Here is a 26,374-nt window from a genome sequence, read left to right on the forward strand (position 1 = left end):
CTAATAAAAACTTTGCACCTTTTAGTCTAGTTTCGCAAAGCTTTCTAGTTTAGAAATTTGTATTACTATTTTGAGCTTTATTGAAACTATTTTATTTGTAGCTGTTATTTTTCAGCAACTGTGACTTCTTGATCACAGTCTTGCTCCAGTTGCCGTTGCAGTACCGTACGTCGTTCGTATGCTGGAAAAGATCATCGTGTTTTGTAATTTGAAAACTTCTTAATGTGATGGTTGTATTGTGCAGCAGCGTCGAAGGCCAAATAAAAATAAAATGTAAAACAATACGCCGTCTTTCGTTGATTAGCAAAGACCTTTGGTCGTGTACGGAAGCATTAATCGTCTCTGGTTGTCAGAAATCTCATGAACTATGAAATGGGTTCGAGATTTACACAAGGGCGTTGTGGTAGTTCGATACTTGATGAATATGGGTGACGAAGGAAGCAGTGCGCTCGGCAGTAATGCTACACGTTTTGCAGTTCCACAATTTGGTTGGAAAGTTAAATTGGATCACGTATTTCCAGAGAGGCGAAATCCACATATTATACCGACGCTAAAACAAGTGGTAGCCCTCCTTCCTCTGACATCGCGGTACGCTGTTATTGTTATATACCTGCTTTCATTTACTTATAGTGCACATGTTCCACAAGCTTGAATACAGGACAAGCTACACCTCTTTACACCGAATATAAACAACTGTCATGGAAACGTCAATCAATTCATTCAGAAAGTAGTAAACAGTCCAAACCGGGTTGGCTTCCCATCAGTTTCCCTTCTGCCTTACGACAATAAAAGTTGTCAAAAGTACGAAATTTCAGTTTCAGGCTGGTGCAAACTGCCGAGTGTACAAGAAGATTTTTATGAAAAGATGTTATTTGTATTAAATAAGTAATCAAAATCCAAATACTTATTTGCTCTGTGTTGAAGACATTGCGTCGTGCATGTATTTGAACTCTAAAGAAACTACGCCCCAATTTGTTTAATATTTGTTCCTCGCATTACACGTCAGAAACGTGTTTGGTCGAAACATTTGAAACAAAGATTGTCATGAAATGTTTGTAACACATTGGTAATTTCCGAGAATGTTTGCCCATGTGCTAATTCTTGAAACCACGTTGACACAATTTGTAGTATCAGGAAAACATTTCTCCAGTTCAGCTTGACGCTTAAGCCTCCAGGGATGCGCAGTGTAATTGGTACAGTTACTCCTTTTAAGTGAATGTTGGTACGAAACGTGTTTTGCAGAAGTCTTGTAGGTTGTGGAAATGAATAAAACTGGTATTACCTATTCTTTCTCGTTTGTGTGTACCGATAGGTCCAGCTATTATTGGCAATCATTATGAAATCACAGTTGTGGTTTTGGAAAATGGTTGTTAATGTTTGCAATATGAGATACTGCAGCAACGTCTTACTTTTAATGACATTCGATTTGGAATGGTGAAAAAGCTTTGAGTTTGAAATCCTTCAAAGACTGAATGTGTTTTTTTTTAAATGATGACCAAGCGTGAGACAGGCTTGCCACTCCCACTGTACAACAAACACTTTTTTAAGAAATTTTAAAACTAATTTTCACTAGTGTGAAAGAGTGTGTTCTATTTTCGTTGGAAGAACTTGCGTGAAGGTCTGTGTTGCAAGTATGAACCAATACCCTACTTACTGATAGATGATTACACAAAACTTTTCATTAAATCATTGGTTTTATCTAATGACAAATAGCAAATCCCTTTCAGGTACAGCATTAACAACAGTTGCTCTAAGTTTGTTATTTTGCAGTAACTATTTCAGAATTTTTTGTGGAAGAAAATGTTTTGCGTCTTATTGGTAATACTGAAATCATATATCTATATTGCTAATTGTGTGGGATTAATAATTGCAGTTATTAATTTCATTCAATATGTGAACACACTTGAGTATTTTTGGCAGATATAGTTGAAATTTAATAAGGCAGGCGACTGCATATGGTTTTTTGTTGTGGTCTTCAGTCTGAAGACTGGTTTGATGCACACTAGTCTATTCTATACAAGCCTCTTCAGTGCCAAATAACAGCTGCAACCGATATACATTTGAACCTGCATACTGATTCACCACTCGACCTTCCTCTATATTTTTCACCCCCCACACTTCCCTTCAGTTTGAAAATGACAATTCCATGATGTCTCGATGTGCCCTATAAATCAATCCCCTTTTTTAGTCAGGTTGTGCAAGCCTACAAATTTCTTTTCTTCCCCATTCTATTCAGCACCTGTTCATTAGCCGCATAATATACCATCTTACCTTTCAAAAGCTCTTCTCCCCTGTCTTGTCTTGTTATTGAACTACTTATTGTCCTCATTTCACTTCTGTACAAGACTGCATTCTAGATGTGTTCCTTCAGTAAAGTCCTCCTAATGCTGAAATTTATATTGCCAACAATTTTTTTATTTTTTATTTTTTTTTTTTCCAGACATCATTTTGCTGCCCAAATAGCAGTACTCATCTACAACTTGTAGTGTGTCATTTCCTAATGTAATTTAATTAGACTACATTCCTGTAGTGTTGTTTTGCTTTGTACATCTTACACAGAAACCATCTTATATCCTACTTTCAAGACACTGTCATTCCTTTCAACTGTTCTTCGAAGTCCTTTGCTGTCACAGAGGAAGATGGTGCAGGGTGTAGCTCACTGCACCTTCATTCAGGAGGCCAATGAATCAATTCCCCAACTGGTGATTCTGTAATTTCCCCTAAATTGCTCCAGGCAAATACCGAGATGGTTGCTTCGAAAGAGGCACAGCTGATCTCCTTCCCTGTCCTTTCATAATCTGAGCTCGTACTTAATCTTTAGTGGCATTGCTGTCGACACAATGTTATACCCTAATCTTCTTTCCTGTCTCTGACAGTATTACATTGTCAATGACAAACTTCAAAAGTTTTTATTTCTTCTCGCAGAAGTTTGATTCCTTCTCCAAATTTTCTTTCATTTCCTTTACTACTTGCTCAGTGTAGGATTGAATAATATTGGGGACAGGCTACAACTCTCTCACTGTCTCTATTATTGGTTTCCTTTCATGCCTTTAGACACTTACAATGTAGTGTGGTCTCTGTACAAGTTAGAAAGAATCTTTTGCTCCTTATATTTTACCTCTGCTGCCTTCAGAATTTGAAGGTATTCCACTCAGTATTGTCAAAACCTTGCTGTAAGTTTGCAAATGCTGTACACACATATGTGCTTTTCTTTAAACCATCAAAAGTCATAGGATCAGTATTGCCTGTCATGTTCCACTGTAACCCAAACTTATCTTCCTCTGTTTTTCCTTCCTGTAAATAATTCTTGTTGGTATTTTGCAACCAATACCTATTGAACTGATAATGTGAATCATTCACACCTGTCAGCACCTGCTTTCTTTGGAATTGGAATTATTACATTCTTGTTGAGGCCTGAAAGTATTTTGCCTGTCTCATACATTATGTGTTCCAGGTGGAATTGTTTTGTCATGGCTGGCTCTTCCAAGTATATAAACATTTCAGATGGGTTGTCATCAACTGCAGGGGCCAACTTTTGATTTAGGTCTTATAGTGTTCTGCCAAATTCCTCCCATCTCATCTTCATCTACTTCCTCTTTCTGCTCTATAATGTTGCCTTCAACTTCATTTCCCTCTTACAGCCCATCTACATATTCCTTGTGTTGGAATTCTTAATATTCATACAGCTGCTTCTCTTTTCTCCAATTTTTTTTGTAGGCGTTTATCTATCTTTCCCCCAGTTACATAAGCATATATATCCTTAAATTTGGCTCTAGCCCTTTCTGCTTAGACATACTGTTCTTTGTTGTCACTCTCATTTTTTAAAGTCTGTAGACCCTTTCGGCTCCATCATTTACTGTGTATCCTGTCATTAGTTAAATTCAGTACGTCTAATGATACCCAAGGATGTAGAAAAATGTAAGTTAATGCAGACGAGTAAAAACAAAAAAAAAACCATAATGTTAGAGAACAGCAGTAGTAGTGTGCTGCTTGACACAGTCATGTTGATTAAATATCTAGATGTAATATTACAAAGCAGTATGGAATGGAATGAGCATGTAAGAATAGTAGTAGGAAAGACGAATGATCGTCTTGGCTTTATTCAGAGAAATTTGAGAAAGTGTGGCCCATCTGTAAACAAGGCTATATGTAGGACATTAATGCAATGCATTGTTGAGTATTGCTAGTAATGTATTAAAGGAAGACATCAAAGCCATCCAGGGACGGGCTGCTAGATTTTTTACCAGTAGGTTCAGGTTACATGCAAGTGTTAGAGATGTTCGGGAACTCAAATGGCAATCACTGGAGGGTGGGCAACGATCGTTTTGAGAATCACTATTGAGAAAATTTGGAGAACTGGCATTTGAAGCTGACTGCAGAATGATTCTACTGCCACCAACATATATTTCGCGTAAGCACCTTGAAGGTAAGATTAAAGAGATTAGGGAGCTTGTGGAGGCATGTATAGTCGTTTTTACCTTCCTCTATTTGTGAGTGGAACAGGAAAGGAAATGACTAGCAGTGGTGTAGGGTACCCTCCACCACACGGCATACAGTAGCTTGCAGAGTATGTATGTAAAAGTCCTTGTCTTTTTACATATTTGACGCTCTGCGGCCTTCACTATTTCTCTCTAAAAGCTATCCATTCATTTTGTACTGTATTCTTTTCCATGTTGCAGTCACTTTGTATTACACTCCCTTTGAAAAACTCTCAAACTCCTTCTGACTTTTTTTTTAACTCATCCAAGTTCCATCTCTTTAATTACATACCTTATTGCGATTTCTTCAGTTTTAATCTACAGTTCATAACAAGTAAATTTATGTTCAGAGTCTATACATGCCCTTGTTTACAGTTTAAAAGTTGGTTCGGAAAGCTATCTTGTCATTATGTTATCGGTATGAAACCTTTCTGTGTCTCAGTCTCTTCCACTTATACAAACTTCTTACTTGATTCTTAAACCATGTGTTAGCTGTTATTAACTTTTGCTCTGTGCAAAATTCTACCTCTGTGGGTTCCTCTTTCATCTCTTTCCTACAGTCCATATTTTACTACTATTTGTCCTCTCCTTCCTTTTCCTACTATATTAATCCAGTTTCCCATCATGATTAATTTTCGTCACCCTTAACTATCTGAATAATTTCTCTTATCATACATTCTTTCACTCTCCATCTGCAAAGCTGACTTTGTGTCTGCCGTGGCTATATTGCATTCATGAGGCTGTTCATAGTAGCTCACCCAGATTACTATTCATCATTAGACCTGCCCCTGCATTACCCTTGTTTGATCTTGTATTTATAACCTTGTAGTGACCTGAACTGAGGTCCTGTTCCTCTTGCCACTGAACTTTACAGATTCCCACTATACATAACTTCAGCCTAACCATTTCCCTTGTTAAATTCCCTTTTAACTTACCTACCCAATCAAGGGATCTTAGTTTTCTGGCTCTAACCCATAAAATGCCAGTTTTGTTTTTCCCGATGTTAACATCCTCCTGAATAATCCTCGCCTGGAGATCCAAATGCTGGACTATTTTACCACCAGAATATTTTACCCAAGATGATGCCATTATCATTTAATCTTACAGTAGAGCTGTATGCCCTTAAGGAAAAATAATTCCAGTAGTGTTTCCCCTTGCTTTCAGCTGTTTGCAGTACGAGCAAAACAAGGCTATGTTGGCTGATGCAACAAGACCAGATCAGTCAGTTATCCCGATTAGTGCCCCTGCAACTACTGAGAAGGCTGCTGTCCCTCTTCTGAAACCACATGTTTGTGTGGCCTCTCCACCGATACCCTTCCGTCGTACCAGTGAGACACACAAATCATCCCACCTTGCCAAGTTGCTGTTGTGTGGCTGTGGTTCATGGGGGGAGAATTGGGGATGCATAAGCAAAATTGGTGCCACGGGCAATCGCGGGCGCTAGCGCCCCAGGGGCACAGTTCGGACGAGCCTTCCTTATGGACTGGCGTGCCATAAGATACAACTCTCCTTCACCTTTGTTGTTTCTGGAGAGGATGCTGACCAATGCTCGGTACGTGCAGAGTGTTGTTAGACCCGTTTGAGTGGCGACTTTAGTTTCGGCGGGCATGCCACTCCACTGGCGCCACTAACTACACTACTGGCCATTAAAATTATTACACCAAGAAGAAATGCATATTTGTTATAAAAAGAAGGGTGTATAAATGAATTGTTTTGTTACAGATGTGCTGAGGGTGCAACACGGGGGATTTGAGAATTTCATTGTGGTACAGTAATTGAACTGAGCTGTATTTACTCTACTGATGAATAAGTTGGGTTTCAGGAACCATTATAAATACAGCATATTTGGTGAATAATGTGACATAACAAGAGATGTCTGTCATGCACAGTAAATGTCTTTCCATATTATATTTCACAATGTCTTTGACATAATAATCATTGAAAATCTACAGTGTTGAAAGTCTTGTTAGTATTTGAATATCTTACATAACTCATACTGCTCATGATATAGGCTTTGTATTATACCACTGCTTTTGATTTATGTTAAATCCTTTACTATATGACAATTTGAGGGCATTGCACTTTCCATTTTCAGGGAAAGTCTGATGGCATTATTCATAATTAACTTACTATCAGCTATGTGTTCAGTGGTTGTAAGAAAATAATGAAGACATAAGTATTATAATTTACAAAAATTCTGTTCTTTGCATGAAGTAATTTTGTGTTTGACATCATATTCAACATATGTGGTTTTAATGGTGTAAGGAGACAGTGGCATTTGTGGTGCGTGTACTCATGGACATTTGCAAGCACCAGTAAAAATCCTGTACTTTACAGCAATGGATGTTGCTTAAACATACTAAAGATAAAGTAGAAATAGGCTGTTCACTCAGTATCTGAATGATCTGTTGTAACTGCCATCACCAACGTTATTTGTAAGTGTCATGTCACAAATAATGAAATGGCACCAAATGTGAACCATTAGCAGATAAGTTATTTTGTTTTACATGCACAATTTTCATACTTTCTGCAGTGGAACAATGTCACAAAAGTGGTTTATGCATTGGAGTGGCCACTGCTATAGATGGGATGTCCACCTATACACAAATTGGGCCAGATATCAAAGAATTCACCAGTTAAATAGGTCTGTTCAACATTAACGGTGAGATTGTTGCCTGAGAGGCTTTGTCAGGGGAATACACTCGTCCAGTGTGCCCACGGTACTGTAATTGTTATCCATAGAGATGTCCGTGATGTGGAATGTGTTCTCAGCAGGACTTTTTGTGTATTGTTAAGATGATAATATTGGGTAAAAGAAGAGATGAGACCCATCAGTGTCTTTTTAAAAGTTATGTTTCCATGATTCATCTACATCTCACACACCATTGTACAATGATGATTGTATGTGTTGTTTGCTGTTTATTTGAATTAAATGCATGCGGAAAATGTTCACAAGGTGCAAAGGCAATACACCTCTGCTAGAAGTATTGTAACTCTGCTCCCTCGTCTCTGGCTATGACTTCTCCAGTTCTGGGCTTCTTGCGCAATTTTGCACCCCAGCTGCAGTTAATCTGATGTTAAAAAAAGTTTACTATGCATTTTTCGTTATATTAATGTGCTACAAAATATTTTTTTAAAGACTTGAATCATGGATAACATTTAGTTCTACAACACCCACAGACTTCTTTAAAAAATCTTGAGTTTCTTTTGAAAGTTTCACAGAGGTCAAGAGGAATGTGGTATAAACAAGTGATTTAATGTTAATGACTAAATGTCATGTCACCTTTTGGCGCATATGTTCAAAGTTTCATTGTTAGTTGGCCAAGCCAATGAATTGGAAAGCAGAAAAAACTGATTTTGAAAAAGTCACCAATAACATCACATTGTGGTTGCCATTTTTTTTAAAGACACATGTTTCATGTTTCCTATGTCACCGGTCAAAGCCAACAACTTGTATTGAACATTCTTTTACATCTGTTTCACAGTACATATACTCATGAATATTCTTTAGCAGTTAATATTATCTTTTCTTTAAAAAGTTCAAAATGTAATTATAATATTAGGACCAAAACCAACCTCCACAAAGGCTTCAAGGGTATAACGTCACTGCAGAGTGGAATCAGATGTGGGTAGGCTACACATGTACACAGCAACTCTGTAGAACGTATTAAAATATTGTGTTTACCTTACATGATCAGTTGGTGCAGGAGGCAATCTATAAATTCACACTGTAGTCTTCATATGAAAACTTTCCCAACATTGCTATGTTAATATATTAGTGAATTACTAGTTTTGGCAGCATATATTACCATCTTCAGATACAAAAATCTGGGTTGTAATAGATTATACAATAATTTAAACCACTCCACCTCTAGAACAACATACAATGTTCTCAAGAAAATTGAGGCATTACAGTAGTTAAATGTATCAGGCTCTAATATAATTCACATAAGCAATATAATATAAATATTTCAGAAATTTAAGGCATTCTGTTGTCAGAAAAGCTGCCATCAACCTGTAGATTAGTTCTAACCTTACAACACTTTAATGGATATGGTTAGTGAGGTGTAGGATGCCATTACCTTGCTTCTACATTGAACTGATCTGCACAACCAGTTAATGGGAGCTACAGTTTAATGTGGATTTGAAATTATGATATAACTCATCACTTTTTCATATTAACAAACATTGCCAGAGATGAAAGAAATAAGTGAAAGATAAAAACCCCAGAAATGACCAGTATTTGAATCCCAGCCCTTCGGATCTGCGGTCTGACACTGAACCACGTTTTCCCCCTCAATAATGAGTATCGTTTGTTTAAATAGGAAAGTACAAAAACTGAATGCAAAATAAAAATCACATAAACTGATATATGACAGTATATTTTAAGTAACAAAAGTCTCTCAAATAACCTTTTTTGAAGATGAGTTGTGTTCTTTACCTGAATTCTTGTTCCAGATAGCATTTTTAACCTATAAATGAAGACTGGAACTGTACTCAGGATATTTTTATATCTGATAGCCTGAGGTTTTATCATTGGCTGTTTATCTGCCATGGTGAGACCACCAAATAATAGTATAAATAATTTTTCTCCTATGTTGATACAAGAAACTTATTCTTCCTTAATAAATATATCCTTAAATGGAATTAAGGTTAATCATTCCTTAATTTGAGACGAAAGATGTACAATTTCCCTCTGAACATTTCCCTCTCTCTTTCAAGATGTACAGGGTGTCCATAAAGTCCCTTTAGAACTTCAAAATTTTATTACAACAGCAGTTGTTGAAATATTTTAACATTTCTTATATTGTAATCAATGTTTATAAAAGTTTTTTGTCAGTGTTTAACAGACCTCTGTATGGACGCCTTTAGTTGCACGAAGCACACCAAGACAGTACTAGATTTCTTGCCATGTTCGCTGTAGCATAGCATCTTCAGTGATAGTAACGGCATTATGAATTCTTTGCTTCAAGTCAGCAGTGTCCCGTATCTGTGTTTGATACACAATATCTTTTACATATCCCTATAAAAAAAAAGTCCAAGGGAGTGATATCTGGCGAAGGCAGTGGCCAAGGAATTGGCCCATCCCTCCAATCCATCTGCCTGGAAATGTTTCATTGAGGAACTGACGGACATACAGTCCCCAATGTGGTGGTGCACCATTGTGCTGGAAAATGATAGTTGGTTGTTGTCAATCAGTTGTGGTCTACACATTCAGTCAGAAGGTCGAGGTGAACGTCTGCAGTAATTGTTGACTCGTTGAAGAAAAATGGACCAATTATTCAGTTGCACATGATTCCACACCACACATTCACTTTTGTACTATCCCGGTGAAGCTCCCTAGTCACATGGGGGTGTTCAGATCCCCAAATTCTCACATTGTGTCTGTTTAATGTCCCAAAAACATGAAAAGTTGCCTCGTCACTGAAGCAAACTCGCTTGTGGAATGCTTCATTCTCCGAAAGACGTTCCAACATGTTGAGTGCAAACTCTGTCTGTTTTGGCTTGTCATTTGGCTCAAGTTTCTGTAACAGTTGAACTTTGTAAGCGTACAACTGTAAGTTCTTTTGGAGGACCTTATGCACAGTTGAACGTGGTAGTTGCAATTGTCTGGCAGCAGTGCAGATGGACTTAAGTGAACGAGTGAAGACGTTTAAAATGCGATCGATGTTTTCCTCGGATGTTCTTGGTCACCTGCTCCTCCCTTTATCTAACATAAATTTTTTGTGCCATGAACTGACTGAAGGGCACGATGGTGGATCTCATCCATACATTTTTCTGAAGTTTTGTTGAGTCTGAACATGTGATTTTGTCTCAGTAAACCACCACACGCATTGTGCCTTCCCTTGAGGAGTTGCCATTTTACAGAGGTTCAGTTTCTTCCATTAACAGAGTTTCTGAAACACAAAATTTTTATATGTATAAAAACTTTAGTAAACAGTGAGTACAATAAAAGAAATTTTGTTAAAATATTTCAACAACTTCCATTGTAATAAAATTTTGAAGTTGTAAAGGGAGTTTATGGACACCCTGTAGTTTGTTTCCTCAAGGCCCCAGGCTTTTATCTTGTCTTATCAACCAATTCCTGCTTTTGCAAATACTGTGTGTGTGTGTGTGTGTGTGTGTGTGTGTGTTTCTTTGTGGTTGGCATAACTTATGCTTTTCATGTACGTGGTACCTACATAAATAATAAAGTTTCAGATCATTGCCGCTTTGTTTATTGATGACAATAGGGCTAAAATTTCCCCATAATTTGCTTCTGGCCTTATTGGAAATTTTGGACTGAAATAATTTTTTGTGCTTCTAGTGAGCAATGCAGCTTTTTTTATTGTCTCTTTTGCCCCCACCATATGCAAACCTGCCTAGTGTGTCTTGTAGAAATTCTACAGGAGTGGGAAAGTGAATGTTCACTGAAGTAGAAAACTTCCTAAATTACCGGTATTGCGCTTAAACTGTTAGTTTGCACATTTTAGATATAGTTTTTGCATTTTTGGAAATACCCTTTTTGACTGTGTCATGATGATTTGAAAATGGGTCCCAACCCGAAACTAGTCGTAGAGTGAATAAAAAAGTGAAATTTGCAATTTAGGTGGTTTTTTGTTGTGTTGTTCATGGAAAGGGTTGGCGGTGAGTTACAGAAGTCACTGTCTTTTATCATGACATTCAGTCTACAAAATTTGCCTGAATATACTGCAGAAAGATTTCTTTGCCCTAAATTTAGGTCCTGTTGCTTTAAGTGTCAATACAACGGCTGCACCATAACTGTTTGTAATAGTCAGAATACATGTGAAAGATGTGGTTCCACTGCCCAAGAACCAGGTATTCATTGTATTGCCACACTCGTGTGTGTTGATTGCTCTTAAACTCATCCAGTTTGGAGTAAGAAGAAGATAAGAAAATATGGATGAAATTCACCCTTTGCATCTTATATTCTGACTCGAAGAAGGCATTTAAGGCCATACAGCCACCCAGTTTGCTGAAGTCATATACTCTTCATTGAAGCAGCCTGTACAGAAGTCTAGTGTTTGCCCCCACACTTTGATAACTGAGCAGATCCCATAAACCTGCATGTTTCAGTGCAGCTGGAAGTCTGCACCACTAGTCCAACAACCAACCCTTCCTACCTGTGAAATAATGGTGATTGCTGAACCTAATGTTTGAAAGGATAGATGCTCATACCAGACACTAGAAGACAGCCAGCAAAGTGATTCTGTAAAAATGCTTGCAATTGTCCCCCAAAATCCAAGTTAAGCACAAAAATCAACAGGCCAAACTGGTCAGGTCTGAAGCCATCAGGCCCTGTGATGTTGGTATTGTGTAACAGCTCAGACAGTGACGATACTGTTGAAGGCATGAATATTGAAGTCTGTCGGAGGGAACCTTCAAGACACTCAATTCAAAAAATTAGAGCTAATACAAAGGTTTATTGACAGTCATTGTTCCCAAACACCATTTGCAAATGGAACATAGAATGGAGGGCCAGAAGTAGTACCAGAAGTATCCTCTGCCTTACACCTTCATGTAGCCTGCGGGGTAATTGATTTAGATGTAGTAGCGTGCCCACCCACCTCCCCCTCCTTCGCGTTCTCCCCACCACAGAGTTAACTATGGGGAAAGACAGAGCAACACACACCATTAAAACGGCTTTCATTCTTCAATTGACTTTGAATGGAGCAGGACACATGCGGGGGAACTAAGTCTATTAGCTCGGGGTAAATCAATGTGTCTTTATCTTCAAAAAATGTATAAGGTCTGTTAAAATTCCAGAACATTCATAATTTCCGACCAATGGTGTGTTGAAGCGAAATGTGGGTAGCATCCTTGCACACACCTCTGTTTAATTTGTAACTGCTGGAAGTTTCATTGTTGTATGTCTGGTAGTTATTGTTCAGTGCTGTCGAACAGGTTTGCGAATTTTGAGATAGCAGCATTAGAGGAGCAATGCGTCTTCATTAAATTTTTCATGAAACTTGAGAAAACCTTTACAGATGCAGTCCAAATGATGCAGGAAGCTTAGGGTGATGAGGGCTTATGCCATACTCGATCTTACAAATGGTTCACATGGTTTAAAAATGTCTGGACGATGACCCTTGTTCAGAATGCTCTTTGATGTCTACTGACGACGATTGTGTCAGGAATGTCAACAAAATAGTGCTTGCCAATTGAAGACTGACTGCCCGAGAGATTGCAGAAGAATGTAATATTTCAGTTGGAGTCATCTCATGAAATCCTGACACAGCATCTTGGATCACATTTTCTTGCCGCCAAGTTTGTTCCACGGCTCATGAGTAAAGATCAGAAAGACCTTCACCTCGCAATCTTTGAAGAGCTTTTGGATTGTGCAAATGAGAATGAGATGTTACTTAAGAGAATTATAAGTGGCATAACTGTAATGAGATGTGGATCTACCATTATGGAATTGAGACCAAGGTTCAGTCTTCACAATGGTTCAGGCAAGGTTCTCCAAGACCAAGAAACGTTCATCAGGTCAGGTCAGATGTCAAAGCCATGCTGATAGTTTTCTTTGATTTTGAAGGATTAGGTCATCAGAAATTCGTGCCACAGGGACTAAAGAGACATGTTGCACCACCTGCATGAAAATGTGAAAAGGAAATGGCTTGAAATGTGGAGAGACAATTCATGGCTCTTGCATCATAATGCACCTACACATTGATTCCAGTTGGTGCATGACTATTGCATAAAAAGCAAAGTGACTGTTCTGCCTCATTCTCTGTACACTCCATTCCTGTCACCTGTGCACTTTTTTTTAATATCTGAAATTGAAATCCCCATTGAAAGGATGAAGATTTGGAACAATAGATGAGATAAAAGAAAATTTTGCAGTTGGCACTTTGCGTGATCCAGGAAGAGGTATACCAAGATCGCTTCTGGTAGTGGAAATGGTGTTGGGAGTGGTGTATCAATTGTGGAGGAGAGTATTTTGAAGGAGACCATGCAAGATAAGAAAAATGTAAGCATAGAAAAATTTTGTGGGCAAAGTTTTTTGAACAAATCTCGTATTTTGAATTCTGACACCCCTAAGTTCCTCAGCTACATTCTCTGGATGACCTTAATGGAGAGCTTAAGCAGCAGTTATAATTTTCATAAACAACACCTATCACTTGTCACTTCTTTCCTTCACTACCAATCTATAAGTAACTACTGTATCTGTCCATACATGTCATTGACAATATGTTCATTCTATCAGAGGGAAATGGTTTCAATGTGTTAACAGGTAACTGGCTCACTCATGTTTTTTGTGAGTGGGCAGCCAGTTACAGTTCCCCATGCCTTTCTTTTAGGTTGCTGTGTCATTTTACTTTTCATCCTTTATATAACTACTTTTACCATTTTCATTGTTTTAGCACATTTGAGGCAGAGTGACGGTGTGGTCAGTTTGCCTACCTGGGATTTTATGCATATTTGTTTCTTTGTTTAAATGAGTGTAAGGGTGCTGATAATTTCGTCGATGAGCACCGATAAGCTCCAACCACACACACTCTTATCAGCTCCCACATGATGTAGATGAAGAGGTTCTCCATAATCTCATTACTCAGCTCCACTTTCCCTTTATATGCCATGGTAATTTCAATGCACACTCCCCACCCCTGGAGGTTTATATCCCTTTTGTGAGATATGGGGCCTGAGTCCTTGCAGTGCTACTTCCTTTTCCACGGTACAATTCTATTCTTCTACTACTATTCTTTTTCCTCTCTGCCTTTCCATTGGATAGTCTTAGTACCAACTGTGCTTGGATCTGGTTTCTGATTTTGGACACTTGTGTACTTCCCTTCTGTCATTCTGCAACTTTTTATTCTTAACTATTTGGTCCCCTTGTTGGGTTTGTGTTGCTACTCTTTTACCAAATTTTACAAAAGTGGGGATCGTGCAGGGAAGGTCACTCAGCTCAGCGTTTATTCCACCTTGTGTGCCTTCTTTCTTTGCATCCTTTCTTGCAAGGGAACTACACTCAAAATACAGCACAGTAGCCACTACGTTGTGTGCACAGTGCTGGTTCCTTGACCACTCAGGGATGGCACTGTTGGTGCTGAGCTGGCAACTGTCTGCACAAGCCAAGGAAGATGTGCCCATTATGGCTGGGGCATGGGGACTCTGGGCAACTGTCTTGCTGTCCAGTGGCCATTGCTGTGGCTGGGTGGCGCCTTTGGGGGAGAGCCCCTTGCAGGGTGGATGATACCATAGGAGATGATTCACTCATGAAAGGAATTACTCTTTCTTCTGTTGTTGACCATGGATCCCCAGCAGTCTCTTCAGGAGGGAAAGATTATTATATGCAGAGAGATATGACCCCATGATGTTTCCTTTTGTGACTACGCCATGGGAAGGGGGACAAGCCAGACATCTGGGAGCAAAATACTTCACCCAATAAATGATTTGTACTTGGACTGATGGGGATATTTTTACTGCAACAAAACCATTATTTTTTTGTCAAAAACATTGAAGATGAATTTGGATAAGTGGAATCTCTAGGAAAAATGCAAAATGGTTTGTTATTAATAAACTTCCTCTGTTGCCCAATCTAGAGGTATTCAGGCATGTGATCGTCTAGGTGACATACCTGTGATGATTGCTGCACACAAAACTTTGAATATGTTCCAAGGAATTATCTTCTACAGAGTTCTTATGTTCAAAACAGATGAGGAACTCTGGACCAATCTCCAGGGAATGGCATACATTTTATCAGACATACAAAAAAGGTCCCAAGAGTAATTGTACGGGTACAGGCACCTTTATCTTAGTCTTTGAAAGGAATGTACTCTTGGAGAAGATTAAGGTCATGGTGTACAGATATGATATGAAACTGTATGTCTCACCGCCTATAAGGTGAGGTGCTTCATATATTTGTACGTAGGGCATATGTCATCCCTCTGCATGGTAGACCCAATGCACCAACTGTGGACGAGCATTCCGTGGATGTATTCCTTGTGTAAATCCAATTTTGTGTGTCAGTTGTGTGGAACATGTCACTCCACATGCACCAGACAGAACAGATGATCCACTTATACAACCCTATTGATCATCCGTCATATACTTAGGCATGGAAGAAATATGAACACGTACGTCCTGTGAATGTGATGACCAGTTACGTTAACATCATGACCATTGCCCTCCCTCCTCTCCCCGTACCTCAGCCTTCCCCAAACCAAATCTCCCACCATCCCTCCTCCCCTATTATTCCTGCGGTACCTTCTTCGAAAAACACTTCCCACCCTTGGCTGGAAGTCTACTGGTGACACAATATACCTGTCCCTGGCAACACCTGGACTGGAGGCCCGATGTTAAACAATGTCTGAAGCAGCAACAACCTGTGGGTCCCAGGGCAGTCTCCTCTTCATCTGTCTCAGCATTCAATGTGGATAGCTTCTTGGATGAACCTTACCCACCAAAGGTGACAAAGGAAAAGAAAAGACGAATAAGATTCAGGACAGGGGTCCTCTGGTGCCCCTGGAGGTGCCAGATACCATCACACAGTCAGTTTCTGAGCCGATCTTTCTGGATGTAGTTCCATTCCCACTGATGACAGGCATTGATCCTTTGGCAGGACTGGCCTTCCTGGCCCCTTCACACTGAACCTGGCCACCAGTTATGTGATCATGCAGTGGAATTGTAATGGGTACTACTGTCATTTGTCAGAACTTAGACACTTTATTTCTTCTTATTCTATGGTTTGCATAGCACTCCAAGAAATGCATTTCACTGGTGACCATTCTCCAACTCTCCATGGTTATCATGCATTTTGTTGGAACCGCACCAGTCCCAAGAGTGTGTGTGGTCGGATCTGTGCTGTAGTTTGTACAGATGTCATTGTGAATGGATTCCCCTTCATACCTTGTTGGAGGCAATAGTGGTGTGGGTGCAAATGATCTCAGTGATCACCATTTGCAGTGTTTACATGCCTCCCGGCATGCCAGTTTTCACTACGCTGAATTTACCTGATTAATCCAATAAGTCCACCCTTTCCCCCGCTTTCTCCTGCTTGGGGACTTCAGCACACACCACCCTACGTGAAGGAATATGACTTTCTTTGGAAAGTGCCTTGAAATTGACCAACTTCTCACAGTCCATGATCTGTGCCTTCTCAGTGACAATTCTCCTTCCCACTTCAGTGCTGCCCTTGGCACCTTTTCAACTGTAGAGCTAACGATCTCTTCCCCTAATCTTGTAGGTTTGCTACATTGGTCAGAACATGACGACCTTTGTGACAGTGACCACGTTCCAGTGATCCTATTGTTTCCTTGCTACTACCAGACAGACAGACAGACTACCAAGTTGGACACTTTGAAGAGCCAACTGCCTTTTGTGTGCCTTTGCTGATACATCGCCTCCTCTCTGTCAGATTTTATTGATGAGCTTGTGCAAGGTGTCTTAGATCATGCACACTACTGGAACTGCTATTACCCATTCTGCAGGTTCCCTCCAACACCTTCCAGTGCCGTGGTGGACTATAGATATTGCAAAAGCTATTCAAGATTGCTGATGAGTCCTACGACGATTCAAATGTCATCCTACACAGACCAGCCTTATCACTTTTAAGTGAGTTTGTGCTAAGGCTCGATATTTAATCAAACACAGCAAGAAGAGATGCAGGGAGTGCTGTCTCCTCTGTGGTGTGTATGCTTCTATATCTCATGTGTCAGCCAATCTCACTGGTCTTGTTGGCTACCAACATTCAACAGCTGTTTCGGGTCTTGTCCTACAGGACTGGCTTTGTACAGATTCATCAGTTCTTGCAAAACACCTTGCAACAGTAGTGATATCATCTCCCTATCTGGCTACTTTTCAACAAGTTGAAGACATCCCCTTGTGTTTCACTCCAAATCAAGTTGAATCCTATAATGAACCTTTCACTGAACCGGATCTACTTCAGGCCCACATAACCCCATGCCCTGATTCAATCCACAATCTGATGACCCAACAGCTGAATATTACCCACCAAAGGCATCTCCAAAGGATCTTCAACCATCTTTGGTTCCAAGGTGCCTTCCTCTTGCAATTGAAAGGTGGTATAATTGTCCAAATCCGTACGCTAGGCAAGAAACCAACATCTCTCAATAGTTACCGGCGGATTAAACTGACCAGTGTACTCCATAAGCTGCTTGAAAGGATGGCTGCCCACAGCTTATGCTGGTTTCTTGAATCTGTGCCTTTTGTCCCCCTGTCAGTTTTGTTTCCAAGTTGAACAATCCACAACCGACTATTTGCTTAGGTTGGAAACAGCAGTCCAACAGGCTATTTCTAAATTCCAACTCCTTTTTCCAATTTTTTTTGACCTGCTTAAGACCTATGACATTGCGTGGCATTACCAAATTTTACTCACCCTTCGCGACTGTGGCTTTCGAGGCACCATACTGATTTTTATTTGTCTGTTTTCATCCCACCGGTTGTTCCAGGTTAGAGTCTGCACTTCACTCAGTTCCCCACGGGTCCAAGACAACAACGTCCCAAAGGGCTCTGTGTTTAGTGTCACTCTTTTTCTTGTGGTTAGTAGCCTGTTGGGCCTCTGGTCACCCCTGTGTCGATGAGTTTTAGGTTGGCACAGCTCTCAATCGGTAGACTCTACTGAAAGACAGTTCCAAGGTGTTACCTGGCAGGCATCTGCATCGGCTCTTCCCCATGGTTTTGAAGTCTCTCTGAAAACAGAGGGTGATTGATTTTCTGTCATTGTGCCATGGTCCATCCTGACACGGAACACTATTTAGGTATGCAGCACCCAGATGTTGTAGAACAGTCCCATTTCTTGGACCTCCTTTTTGATCAAAATTGATCTGGCTGTCCCATATTCGTCACTTGAAGACTAGCTGTGTGCAGAAGCTTCATGCTCTCTGCTTCCTTGCACACACATCTTGGGGTGCATATCTTGAAACTCTAATCCATATTTACTGTGTCTTAAATTCATCCCGTCTGGACCGTGGTTGCCAGGTTTATGACTCCTTCAGCTTTAAAACTGTTAGACCCAGCCCACCACCGTGGTGTGCATCTGGCCAGTGATGCCAGTCAAACTACTCCTGTAGACAGTCTCCTTGCTAAAGTGGGGATCTTCCTTCTTCAGATTTGATAATTCCAGCTCTTGGTCTCCTATGCAATTGCCCTTCAATAATTCTCCGATCATCAAATTTATTCTATTCTCTTTACATATGAAGGGTGTCGTCATCCTGATATCAGCCTTATGCGATAATACTAGTTGGATTGTGACTCACTTCCCTCGGCCAAGACCTCTGTCTTCAATTCCTTTATTGTACTCCCCATGTTTTCTTGTACACCCCTCTTGGATGGTGCCCAAGCCATGGATTAGAATCGAACTCTTCCAAGGTTCTAAAGTCTCAGTTGTACCCACAACCTTTTGGTGTCTGTTACACTCTGTTCTTCAAGAAATACTAACATCTTTTACATTGACAGCTCTAGAACGGTGTATCAGATGGGATATACTTTTACATTTCCAACCAGCATCAAATGACATTTGCTACCGAGAACATGTAGTGTGTTTTTACTGCAGAGCTGACGGTCTTTAATAGAACTCTCCATTTTATTAAATGGGCCTCCTTGACCTTATTTTAATATGTACTGACTCTGTGAGCAGTCACCAGGCCGTTGACTGATGCCATTCTTGCCACCCTTTGATCTCCATTTATTCATGACCTTCTTGCTGACCTTTGTCGTGCTGTCAGCTCAGTTATCTTTCCCCGTGTCATGTGGGTATCCCAGGGAATGAACTGCGTTACTGTTTGGCTAGAGGAGCACTTACTGCCTGTTCGCTTTGCCGAGCCCAGGTGTGGATCTATGGGTGCACACAAGACTTTTGCTTGCTTCGAAATGGGAATGACATCTGGTGGGCTATTACCCCATCTAATAAACTCAGCACAGTCAAGGAGACTACTGCAGCATGGTGCTGTTCCTTCCACTTTCCTGGAAGGAATCCACAGTCCTGTGTCATCTTCACATTGTTCCTATCATGTTAACCCATAGTTTTCTTTTATGTAATGAGCCAACCACACATTTTTGTGGAGCTTTAGAAACAGTAGCTCATATCTTGGTGGAATGCCCCCAACCTTTTGGCCCTCCATACTAAATGCAGGCTCCCATATTCATTGCCGCTAATATTGGCGGACGAGTCTGGGTCATTGGCTGGTTCTCAGTTCTCTCCATAGGAAGTGGTATTTATTCTCAGTTGTAAAGTTTTAAACTACCATCAAAACAAGGCAAGGGGGGTTGGAGATAGGGTGTCTCACACTGCATTCTAGGTCTAGAGGATCATCGACCCTGCCTCTTTGACCAGGCTACTCTTTCATCCCTCTTTTACTCTTTATTTAATCACTTTTAGATTAGCTTTGCCTCCTTTCTGCTATGCCCAGTTTTCTATTCTGGGTGTTGCATGTTGTTACATAGTGGTCATTCTTGAATGTAATTGACACTGCAAAAGATGTCCATTACATTTTTAGGCTTATCAAATTTACTGTCATGGGTCTCCCGACTGGATTAAAAAACGTTGGTTCATGTCTCTACTTTTGGATGCACCACTCTGGTATCGTGGGGCTGATGATCTTGTTGTTTGGTCCCCTATTCCGCCTCCCCCCCTCCCCCCCCCCCCAAAAAAACCAACCAACCATCATTTGCATATTTGCTGAACATGGGACAGAGCATGAACTTAGGCTCTGCAACAGGGTCGTTCACTGTTATCCATCTCATAGTGTGCTCTCCAGCCCATGCAATCATTGCTCAGTGGGAAGTGCTCATTGAAGTGCACTCAAATGATCACTTCCTGATCTGTATTCAAGTGCCAGACAGATGGTGCCTGAAAGAAAGCCGCCACCATGGTGGGTGCTCAGTTAGGCAGACTAGATGCTTTATGGCCAAATTGCTATGTTTGAACACTGCGACAGTGTTCAGGAATGGATGGATTGTAGTACCACTGTGGCACAGAAGCACCCATACTGCAATCTTCATGCCAGCTGGAGAGGCAGCCTCCCCCTTGGTGGGGCATTGAATGTTACTCCGCAGTAAGGACCAAGCGAACGGCTTTGTGTAGGTTCAAGTACCAGCCAACCGAAGAGAACCTTGCAGTCTTTTGGGAGCAAGGGCAAAATGTCACCAAATTATTAGAGAGAGATCATTGCAGCAGTTCCTGACCACCACAAATCTTTCCTCTAACAGAATGTGGGAGATCATCAGAAGGATTTCTGAGAGAGACGGAAAAGTACCCCGTGGCTCCTGTGATGGGAAGTGGCCATCTTCAGACCAACCTATGAGACATTGCCCAGGTGATGATGGCTCATTTTGCAATAGTTATCACCACTGCCAGTGTGAATTCAGCTTTGTTATGCTACTGAGTGGCTACTGAGAGGAGCAATTGGGACTTCAGTTCTGCTACCAACGTAGAACACAACTGCCGCTGCTCCATGTGGGACCTGTATTCTCATTATCTGCTGTTGATGCCATTTCAGCTGGTCATGATAAGGTTCATTATACACTGAAGAGCGAAAGAAACTGATACACTTGCCTAATATCGTGCAGGGGCTCCCACGAGTACGCAGAAGTGTTGCAACATGATGTGGCATGGACTCGACTAATTTCTGAAGTAGTGCTGTAGGGAAATGGCATCATGAATCCTGCAGGGCTGTTTGTAAATCCGTAAGAGTACGAGGGGGTGCAGATTTCTTCTGAACAGCGTGTTGCAAGGCATCCCAGATATGCTCAATAATGTTAATATCTTGGGGAGTTTATTGGCTAACAGGAGTGTTTAAACTCAAAGACTGTTCCTGAAACCACTCTGTAGAAATTCTGGATGTATGGAGTGTTGCATTGTCCTGCTGGAAAGCCCAAGTCTGTCGAAATGCACAATGGACATGAATGGATACAGGTGGTTAGACAAGATGCTTATGTACGTGTCACGTGTCAGAATTGTATCTAGATGTATCAGGGGTCCCATATCTCTCCAACTGCACATGCCTCACACCATTACATATCACTCTACCAGCTTGAACAGTCCCCTTCTGAAATGCAGGGTCCACTGATTTATGAGATTGTCCCCATAGCCGTACACATCCATCCACTTGATACAATTTGAAACGAGACTTGTCCAATCAGGCAACATGTTTCCAGTCATCAAAAGTCCAATGTCGGTGTTGATGGGCCCAGGTGAAGCGTAAAGTTTTGTGTCGTGCAGTCATCAAGGTTACACAAGTAGGCCTTTGGCTCTGAAAGCCCATATCAATGATGTTTCATTGAATGGTTTGCTTGGTGACACTTACTGATGGCCCAGCATTGAAATCTGCAGAAATTTGTGGAAGGGTTGTACTTCTGTCACATTGAACGATTCTCTTCAGTCATCGTTGGTCCCGTTCTTGCAGGATCTTTTTCCGGCCCCAGTGATATCGGAGGTTAAATATTTTACTGGATTCCTGATATTCATGGTACACTCTGAAATAGTGTATCCCCACTTCATCGCTATCTTAGATGCTGTGTCCCATCGCTCGTGCACCAACTATAACACCGCATTCAAACGCACTTAAATCTTGATACCAATGTAGCAGCAGTAACCAATCAACAACTGCACCAGACAGTTGTTGTCTTATGTAGGTATTGCTGACTGCAGTGCCATGTTCTGCCTGTTCAAGGATTTCTATATTTGAATAAAGATACCTATACCAGTTCTTTTGGCTCTTCAGTGTAGCATGTTACTGCCCTTCTCAGGATGGAGAAAATTAATCCTCATAGCCTTCTTTAACATTATTTGGGCATCAGGCCATTTTCTCAACTCGTGGTTAGAGGCAATTTTAATTCCACTTTGCAACCCAAGAAAGACCATACTTACTGGAAGAGTTGTTGTAGTGTTGCCCTAGCTAGCTGCACAGGAAAGACCTTGTAATAGATGGTCAGTTCCCACCTTCCCTGAAGCTTAGAATCCAGGCAGCTCCTTAGTAGCTTTCACTGTGGCTTCAGGAACTATTGCTCCACCTTTGGAAACCTGGCCCTCTTGGAAGTGGCTATACAACAGGCTTTCCTGTAATGTCATCAAGTCCTGCATGTCTCTTTCAACATTGAGAGTTTGAGCAGGAGAACAGTGTTCCTAAATGTAGTGTTTTAAGTGTAATTGTCTTTGCCATTGCTATTAATAGTGTCTTGTCAGTAGTTAAATGTCCTGTTCACCATTCTTTGTTTGGCGACGACTTCTCTGTCTTTTGTTCTTTGAGCCTTGCAGCAACAGCTCATCAGTTGCAACTGACTTTTAGACAGTTGTAGAAATGGGCAGAGAAGAGGGTTTCAGTTTTTCCTTCGATAAGTCTGTGTACATTATTTTAATAGTTCGCTTTCTGTTTTAAACTGTACTGAGTTGCTGTTCTTACTTTTTACATGTTTGCCACTAAAAAAAGATCCTAAAAGCACTCAGTATTTAGAATTTCTTAGCCACAGTTTATAGGGACTAGAATGCACTTGTCTGATCCAGTTTTACAGACCATTTGTGCATGCTTGATGTGTTTATGGGTGCAAGGTATATGAGTTGGCATGACACTCTTATTTAAATATGTTGTTGGATGTGGTGCACCATGGGGGGATTCTACTGGTATCTGGGACCTTCCGAACGGGCCACATCCTGCCATACTGAGCCTTTGCGCTGAGGCTAGTGAACCTCTGTTTCACATCAAATGACAAATCCTAATGGTGCAACAGGCCTGTAAAACACTTCCATGCCAAACACCTGCCCACCATACCATTGCTTGGCCACCAATGGAAATGCTTTTCCATAACCGACAAAGAACAACAAGGCCCTAAGGAATTTGGACAAAAAATTGTGTTTTAGAAGTGGGTGTGGCTGTTTTGAAAGTCATATACCATTGTTGGACCAGATGATCTGCAGCTTGACTTTTACAGAGGCCAATTTATTTTAGACTTGACTAATTAAAAACGATTGTGTTCCAGATTATACATTTCAATTTCTGTTTTTTAACATTTTTAGGTTGGCATCACAAATTTGTTTTGAAATTGTGTATACTGATGGCTTCAAATGGGGACTTCCCAGTGTATTCGGTAGTGTTGCCCACTGTATCTTCAGGACTTGTATTCCCCATGAATAGACTGACTGTATTTACCACAGAGCTCCATGCAATCCTGAAGGCATTGGAGAAGGTGAGTTGTCACCAAGGCACACAGTTTCTCATGTGCTCTGATTCCCGTAGTGCCCTACAGTCATTGGTCATTGTAGCACGTATGTCCGGCTGAGAAAATGGTCCAGCTCATAGATGACCAACTGTACTGGCTTAAACAGTGGGGGAAGCAGGTATCATTCTTGTGGAAACTGGGGCATGTGGGAATTCAGGGAAATCAACAGGCAGATCAAGGAGGCCTGTAGGAAAAATTATGTGAGGTGATGTGCTATTCCCCAGCAGGTTGTCATTTGACTCGTGAGTCAGAGATCCATGCATTTGTGGGAGGAGGAGTGGCTACCGTGACAGATAAGCTCCAGTTTGTGATGGCTTCATACTCCAGTGGGAAAACCCATACCCCCCGCCAGTGCATGATGCATGTAACATGCTACATTTTAACGGAATGCATTTTATATTGTGATAACTGGGAAGAAGCAGATTTATGTGGGGATCTGACCTCTATTTTAGCCAATGAAGAGATGAGTGTGCTGAATGTTTGTGAAATGCCTGGCCTGCAGCCTAAGTTTTTAGGCTGGAGATTTTAGTGTGTTCCAGAATTGCTGATTTATTCTTTATATTTCAGCGATCAGCCACCCACAGCTCTCAGCTGTGCTGTTTTAGTTTTTTCCACCACTTTTTGTGCCTAAAATAATACATAATTTTCATATTTCAGTGTGTGTGTGTGTGTGTGTGTGTGTGTGTGTGTGTGTGTGTGTGTGTGTGGTAAATGTCCTTCCTTGTTGGTGGCTTCTTACCGTATTTGGTTTGAAACATCCATTGAACAGTTCTAGCACACTTGTTTTTGTCCAACTCCAACACACAGAAAGCTTGCTTCGCACCTGAACTCGCCATGTTTGTGACTAGCACTGACTATCGGCAAATTACCTAACTATGCTGTAGCGGCATACATGGAAAAAAAGTTTCAGAGTTTCTCTTCAAAATAACACATGTATGATATCTGTACAATGTTTGATTCTTGTGCAATAAATAATTGAAAGTGTTTCCGGACTTTATGTACACTGTGTAATGGACGGGGTATCTGGTGACAGGTCAGACAAAAGTGTGGTTCCTGAGGAGGAGCAACAGCCTTTTCAGTAGTTGCAGGGGCAATGGTCTAGATGATTTACTGTTCTAACCCTCTAACATCAACCAAAATGGCCTTGCTGTGCTGGTACTGTAAGTGGCTGAAACCAAGGGAAAGTATAGCTACAATTTTTCATGAGAGCATGCAGCTCTACTGTATGGTTAAATGATAATGGCATCCTCATGGGTAAAATATTCCAGAGGTAAAATGGTCCCCCATTCAGATTTCTGGGTAGGCACTACTCAGAAGGATGTTGTTATGAAGAGAAACAAAATTGGTGTTGTACGGATTGGAGTGCGGAATGTTAGATCCCTTAATCAGGCAGGTAGGCTAGAAAACTTGAAAAGGGATATGGATAGGTTAAAGTTAGATATAGTGGGAATTAGTGAAGTTTGGTGGCTGGAGAAACAGGGTTATATGTTGTTGTTGTGGTCTTCAGTCCTGAGACTGGTTTGATGCATCTCTCCATGCTACTCTATCCTGTGCAAGCTCCTTCATCTCCCAGTACCTACTGCAACCTACATCCTTCTGAATCTGCTTAGTGTATTGATCTCTTGGTCTCCCTCTACGATTTTTACCCTCCACGCTGCCCTCCAATGCTAAATTTGTGATCCCTTGATGCCTCAAAACATGTCCTACCAACCGATCCCTTCTTCTAGTCAAGTTGTGCCACAAACCTCTCTTCTCCCCAATCCTATTCAATACCTCCTCATTAGTTACGTGATCTACCCACCTTATCTTCAGCATTCTTCTGTAGCACCACATTTCGAAAGCTTCTGTTCTCTTCTTGTCCAAACTAGTTATCGTCCATGTTTCACTTCCATACATGGCTACACTCCATACAAATACTTTCAGAAACAACTTCCTGACACTTAAATCTATACTCGATGTTAACAAATTTCTCTTCTTCAGAAACGATTTCCTTGCCATTGTCAGTCTACATTTGATATCCTCTCTACTTCGACCATCATCAGTTATTTTACTCCCTAAATAGCAAAACTCCTTTACTACTTTAAGTGTCTCATTTCCTAATCTAATTCCCTCAGGATCACCCGATTTAATTTGACTACATTCCATTATCTTCGTTTTGCTTTTGTTGATGTTCATCTTATATCCTCCTTTCAAGACAGTGTCCATTCCGTTCAACTGCTCTTCCAAGTCCTTTGCTGTCTCTGACAGAATTACAATGTCATCGGCGAACCTCAAAGTTTTTACTTCTTCTCCATGAATTTAAATACCTACTCCGAATTTTTCTTTTGTTTCCTTTACTGCTTGCTCAATATACAGATTGAATAACATCTGGGACAGGCTACAACCCTGTCTCACTCCTTTCCCAACCACTGCTTCCCTTTCATGCCCCTCGACTCTTATATCTGCCATCTGGTTTGTGTACAAATTGTAAATAGCCTTTCGCTCCCTGTATTTTACCCCTGCCACCTTCAGAATTTGAAAGAGAGTATTCCAGTTAACATTGTCAAAAGCTTTCTCTAAGTCTACAAATGCTAGAAACGTAGGTTTGCCTTTTCTTAATCTTTCTTCTAAGTCGTAAGGTTAGTATTGCCTCACGAGTTCCAACATTTCTACGGAATCCAAACTGATCTTCCCCGAGGTCCGCTTCAACCAGTTTTTCCATTCGTCTGTAAAGAATTCGC

The 26,374-nt window shown here is 40.7% G+C and overlaps 1 protein-coding gene across 1 annotated transcript in view; it reads left to right on the forward strand.

Moving 5' to 3' along the window:
* Positions 1-370: 370 nt before the first annotated feature.
* Positions 371-26,374, forward strand: part of LOC124798257 (non-lysosomal glucosylceramidase) — a 257,460-nt gene continuing 231,456 nt past the window's right edge. The window contains exon 1 of the mRNA XM_047261576.1: positions 371-588. Within this exon, the coding sequence (XP_047117532.1) occupies positions 419-588 (170 nt within the window). The 5' untranslated portion in view covers positions 371-418. The remainder of the gene's footprint in view (positions 589-26,374) is intronic.

The sequence above is a fragment of the Schistocerca piceifrons genome, chromosome 5 (genome assembly GCF_021461385.2).
Source record: "Schistocerca piceifrons isolate TAMUIC-IGC-003096 chromosome 5, iqSchPice1.1, whole genome shotgun sequence".
Taxonomy (NCBI): domain Eukaryota; kingdom Metazoa; phylum Arthropoda; class Insecta; order Orthoptera; family Acrididae; genus Schistocerca; species Schistocerca piceifrons.